General features: G+C 41.9%; 1 protein-coding gene across 1 annotated transcript in view; it reads left to right on the forward strand.

Moving 5' to 3' along the window:
* LOC142289832 (uncharacterized) overlaps positions 1–4,902 on the forward strand; it is a 509,301-nt gene extending 504,399 nt beyond the window's left edge. The window contains exons 20-21 of the mRNA XM_075333759.1: positions 1,144–1,212; positions 3,107–4,902. Of these exons, the coding sequence (XP_075189874.1) occupies positions 1,144–1,212; positions 3,107–3,111 (74 nt within the window). The 3' untranslated portion in view covers positions 3,112–4,902. The remainder of the gene's footprint in view (positions 1–1,143; positions 1,213–3,106) is intronic.
* The last annotated feature ends 1,535 nt before the right edge of the window (positions 4,903–6,437 follow it).

Below are 6,437 nucleotides of genomic sequence, written 5' to 3' on the forward strand. Positions count from 1 at the left end.
AGACCTACTGCCAGTTTCTGGAAGACAACTTCTTCAAGCAGTGGTACAGGAAGAATGGACAATGGTCCATCACATGCATCCAACTACTCCACAGCATGGCTGGCCAGTAAAGGTCTAAAAGATGAAAAAATAATGACATGGTTCCCTTGTTCAGCTGATCTGAACCCCATAGAGAACCTGTGGTCCCTCATAAAATGTAAGATCTACAGGGAGGGAAAACAGTACACCTCTCGGAACAGTGTCTGGGAGGCTGTGGTGGCTGCTGCACGCAATGTTGATCGTAAACAGATCAAGCAACTGACAGTATCTATGGATGGTAGGCTGTTGAGTGTCATCATAAAGAAAGGTGGCTATATTGGTCACTAATTTTTTGGGGTTTTAATTTTTACATGTCAGAAATGTTTATTTCTAAATTCTGTGCAGTTATATTGGTTTACCTGGTGAAAATAAACAAGTGAGATGGGAATATATGTGGTTTTTATTAAGTTGCCTAATAATTCTGCACAGTAATAGTTACCTGCACAAACAGATATCCTCCTAGGATAGACAAATCTAAAAAAAACACACTCCAACTTCCAAAAATATTAAGCTGATATTTATGAGTGTTTCGGGGTTGATTGAGAACATAGTTGTTGATCAATAATACAAAAAATCTGCTAAAATACAACTTGCCTATTAAGTCTGCACCCAGTGTAGACACATACTCAACAATGCCATCTACCGTATACCTCAGATGTTCACATATACCCTGCAATGTTACCTTTGCCTTTGATGTGTAATCATATATTGATAGCATGTTTTATCTGGATATAGTATGAAAGTTTAAGATTCTGGATGTAGACTGAATTAGTGAAATCTACAGAACAAAGGGGCCTGGCTGAATTGTAAGCATTTTGCTTGCAAAAAAGGCCTTATCAACCATAATATTTTTCAGCATTAGATTATTCTAAAATTCTTTTGGAACTAAATACATGCAGCCTATTATCAATATTAAGCAGGGTATCAATCCATGGCTTCTGGTTTCTGCTTCATTTTAATCTTCTGCACTGAATTTTGACTACTATGGAAACATAACTTTAAGTAAAATACCAAGTTACGGGATTTTTTATTTGTTAATATGTTTTCTGTCTTTTACTCTAACAGATCGTCAGAGCCGAACCATGGAAATCACATGTCTGATTAACGACACCAATTGTGACCATTCAGAAAGTGGTATGTTCATGAACAGTGAGTGATATAGCATGGTTGAATATTTTAGGTCTAACTAAGATATAAATGGCAAATAGTATTGGATAAAGCTTTTTTTCCATTCTGGGATAAAGCAGTGTTTGCATATGTGTATCAATTCGTTGATAATTGTCGATTCTTGATTGTGATTGGGTCTCATGTATTTAAATAGTTTACATTTTTCTTTGTTAATTCATGCTATGACTAAAGGATGCTTTACACGCTGTGACATCACTAACGATATATCGTCGGGGTCACGTCGTTTGTGACGCACATCCGGCGCCGTTAGCGACATCGCAGTGTGTGACAGCAAGGAGCGACGATCAACGAGCACAAAAACATGAAAAATCGTTGCTCGTTGACACATCGCTCCTTTTCCAAATATCATTGCTGCTGCATGTATGATGTTGTTCGTCGTTCCTGCGGCATCACACATCGCTATGTGTGACACCGCAGGAATGACGAACATCTCCTTACCTGCGTCCGCCGGAAATGAGGAAGGAACAAGGTGGGCGGCATGTTCCGCCCGCTCATCTCCGCCCCTCCTCTGCTATTGGGTGGCTGTCGTGTGACGTCGCTGTGACGTCGCACGAACCGCCCCCTTAGAAAGGAGGCAGATCGCCGGCGACAGCGACGTCGCAAAGAAGGTAAGTCCGTGTGACGGGTGTTGGCGATGTTGTGCGCCACGGGCAGCAATTTGCCCGTGTCGCACAACTGACGGGGGCGGGTACGCTCGCTAGCGATATCGGTACCAATATTGCAGCGTATAAAGTACCCTTAAGGGTGCACCGCCAGAAATGCGTCAGATTGTCATGTAATTTTGGATCCTTTATTCCTTTTTAATGGAAATTCAGCAAAGTAAGACTTTTTTTTGGATTTTATCGTATGGTACTGCTGGTTTTCTCCTCCTCTTTATATTTCACATTTTGTGCACCAGCAAATCACCAGCACCCATCAGTGGGATCCCTCAGAGCTATATCTTTACAGCAACAGTAAGAGATGGGGTAAGCTATTTTCTCAGACAAGTTACTCTTGGTCTCATGAGAACACAGGACATAGTTCCAGTAATCCATGTATTTAATCTGCTTGTCTTAAGCAAACTGTTTGCTTGCTTTCTTGTACATCAGCTTTTTAGAATAGGCTTCTTTCTGGGATGGCAGCCATGCAGACCAATGTGATGCAGTGTTCAGCGTGTGGTCTGAGCACTGACAGGCTGATGCCCCCATCTCTTTAACCTCTGCAGCAATGCTGGCAGCAGTCATACATCTAGTATGAAAAAGCAACCTCTGGATATGATGCTGAGTATGTGCACTCATCTTAATTTGGTCGACCATAGTGAGGCCTGTTCTGAGTGAAACCTGTCTTGCTTCTGTATGGTCTTGGTCACCGTGCTGCAGCTCAGTTTCAGGATGTTGGCAATCTTATTATAGCTTAGGACATCTTTATGTAGGGCAACATTTTTTTTCCACAATTCTTTGCCATGAGGTGCCGTGTTGAACTTTTACTGACCACTATGAGAGAGTGTGTGAGCGATAACACCAAATTTAACACACTTGCTCCCCATTCACACCTGAGACCTTGTAACACTAATAAGTCACATCACATCAGGGAGGAAATATGGCTAATTGTGCACAATTTGGCTATTTACACTTAGGGATGTGCTCACTTTTGTTGCCAGGGGTTTAGACATTAATGGGTGTGTGTTGAGTTAATTATAGGGCACACCAAATTTACACTGACTACTTTATATTGTATCAAAGTGTCGTCCAATGAAAGATTATAATAAAATGTGAGGGGTGCACTCACTTTTGTGATATACTGTTTATAATTATAATTAGAATGTTTAATACTGAACCCTTATTTCATTTTTATCTTTTAGGATGACACCCCTGAAGTTGAACTACGTTTTCTGTCCATGTTATGGTTTATGACTACTTTGTTGGTGTATTCGTGCCACCATGTTTCCAGTGGCTATGTATTAGACAGCGTTTTCATGTTCATTTTTTCAGTTATATTTTCTGTTGCTTGTAAGAACATTTCATCTTTTTCTGATGTATCAGTATTTTACTTCTTCATAAGTGTTTTCATATAGACTATGTAAACCTGTCACTTTGAAATCTTAGAAATTTAAATCTGATTGAAAAGCAAATTGTGCCTATTTAGGCTTAAATGGAATCTGTCTGGCTATTCATGCCTCCCAATCCGCGGGCAGCATGAATCAGATCCTGGCTCAACAATTGCAGCAAGGTACACTAACCTCTGAAACACTCCAATGTTTCAGAGAATATATACTCTGAAGATCCTTATGTACACATGAGGGAGAGACCTGTCAATCACCTGCAGTATGTTGGGAAGAGCCAGCCTAAGGTGGTGCTGGACTAGTCTCGTCTTCAGCTATGGTCTTCGGACTTTATATTCTCTGAAACACTATGGCGTTTCATAGAGTGCTAAACCTAGCTGCAATACTGTAGTCAGGCTGCGAATCATGCTACCTGTGGTTTGGGCAGAATGAATTGCCTGACAGGCTACCTTTAAAGGGAACATACCAGCAAAGAATGGTGTTTACCTGCTCCATAGTAGTAAATCTGCAGGCAACTACCATGTTAAACATGTTCAGAAGTCTAATTGGAAGTGAGGCTGCAGGGAGAAAATTAAGGGAGAATGTAGATCGGCGTTTGGGCAGTGAGCTTGCTGTTATCATTCTCCTTGACTGATATCATGCACTGTAGTATGTGTATTAAGTACGATGTCAGCTAGGGATCAGGAGCAGTGATTACAACATGCTCACTGTGTAGTGATTAATCACAGTTCATTGCAAGCAATGCACCCGAATGATTGTAATCAAGCAGCTGCATGGAGAATATAACATCATTTTCTCCCTGCAGCCGCATTTTCAATTAGACTGCTACATATTTAAAATAGTATTTACCTGTAGACTACCACTATATCTACATACTGTTTATTTGCAGGGTTATTTTTTTTTTGCTGACTGGTTCCCTTTAAGTAAATTTACATTTTATTGTTTCTAGAACACGCTGTTATTCTTGGAGTAGATGATCTGTTTTCTAAAGAACTACAAGATAGGCTTAGCAGAGTCACAAATATCCAGGCCTCCAACAAAACAATTCATATTTGGTCATAACCTGGAACAGGTGTATTTTCTAGCAGCATTGTAGATAAACCTGATTCATAATAAAGCAGTCTTATTGTCCAAGGCAAACAGTGTCCATTATTACACATTTAAGAAAGTCAAACCAATATAGAAGAGAGAAAAATATTAGAAGTGACCCACATGACAGATTTGACGACAGGTAGGGTAAATATTTACTTGGATCCTATGAATTTTGCTTGCCTTGCAAACACATGGACATCTCAGTTATTATTTGTAGTTCTAACCTTTAAGTGTGGTATATTAGTGTAGTCATCTGCATCAAAGTCTCATAAATCAAAATAACATCATTGTTTCTTATGTCAGTTTCACACATCCAACATTCACAGTTGAACACAGTCTACGGACCAGCCATGGGTCTCCTGGCCTGAGCTCAACAGCCTCAGGTAATGCTTGTGAGGCTGTTGAGTTTGGGTGAGGAGAATGAAGGCTGTTTAAGAAATTGCAGTCCATACTCTGACTGTGATTGTCAAACTGGCCTTATGCCTGTGTCACACTTGCAAGTGCCTCACGTATATCTCGCGCGAGTCTCGCGTTGCATCACCCGTCACTGACTCACACTCTCCTCACAGGAGCGGGTTGGTTGCATGTATCTCTATGCAACTGACCCGCTCCTGTCCGGAGAGTGTGAGTCCGTGACGGGTGTTGCAATGCGAGACTCACGCGAGATACACGTGAGGCACTCGCAAGTGTGACACTGGCCTTAGAAGCTACGTTCCACGATGACCTACTGGTGAGTTTTGATGTTGCAGAATTTCTGCACCATTTCTGCACCTATTATTTAAATTAGGTTACTTGCATTTTTCATTGTAGTTTTGTATGGTTTTTTTTACATCCCTTTTTATTTAGTTTTTGACAATGCGGTTTTTGTCTCTTTTTGGTTCGTCATGCTTTAAATAAAGCTGTTTTGTTTTTGATATTTCCTGATATTTGGCTTTGACAAAACTTTATTTATTAAAGGGAGCCTGTCATCAGAAATTTTACACTAAACCTAAAAGATTCCCCCTCTGCAGCTCCTGGGCTGCATTCTGGATAGGTTCCTGTTGCTATTGTGCCCCCTTTCTGACCAAAATAAAGACTTTATAAAGTGGTACCTTTTTGTATTCAGATCTTGATAATAGTACACGGGGGCGGGCTCTATGGTGGCCGTTAGTCTGCCTCCTGTCGATTTAGGTCGTCCCCCATCGCGCAATTTCAAAAAGGTGACGTAAGGTAAGCTGGCCAGCACTTGCGCAGAACGGTGGAGGCGACGGTGGAGGCGGCGGTGAAAGCGCGACCATGAGATTATGGGCGGGTACTTGCTGATGAAAGTCACAGCGCCGCCCATAATCTCGCGCATGCGCAACACGTCACCAGCGGTCACACTGCACATTGCAGTCCCGCGAGAGTGGCACGGCGCATGCGCGAGATTATGGGCAGCCATAATCTCACGCATGCGCCGTGCCACTCTCGCGGGACTGTGCAGTGTGCACAGTGTGACCGCTGGTGACGTGTTGCACATGCGTGAGATTATGGGCGGTGCTGTGATTTGTGATCATTGGGGCCCAGTGATGTTATCATTAGTGATCTAAAACTTAAAACCTATCCTGTGAATAGTTAATAGCTTTTATGGGAAAACCAAATGAACACACTCGTATGCTGTGATAATACAAAGTGCTGTATATTAAATGCACAACTCCCAAAGTGACGCATACCACAGGGGGCAAAGCCTGGGCATAAAATTAATTGCTTGTACCTGTCATGGTTACTATTCTTGTATGATTTCACCTTTTGTTTCTTTCTCTGTTAAGGCCCCATTACACGTAATGACATCGCTAACGAGATGTCGCTGGGGTCACGGAATTCGTGACGCACATCCAGCCTCGTTAGTGACGTCGTTGCATGTAACACGTACGAGCGACCGCTAACCATCCCAAATACTCACCAAATCGTTGATTGTTGGTTGACATGTCGTTCATTTTCAAAATATCATTGCTCGTTCTGGACGCAGGCTGTTCGTCGTTCCTGAGGCAGCACATATCGCTACGTGTGAGACCCCAGG

This window comes from Anomaloglossus baeobatrachus, chromosome 2 (genome assembly GCF_048569485.1).
Source record: "Anomaloglossus baeobatrachus isolate aAnoBae1 chromosome 2, aAnoBae1.hap1, whole genome shotgun sequence".
NCBI lineage: Eukaryota > Metazoa > Chordata > Amphibia > Anura > Aromobatidae > Anomaloglossus > Anomaloglossus baeobatrachus.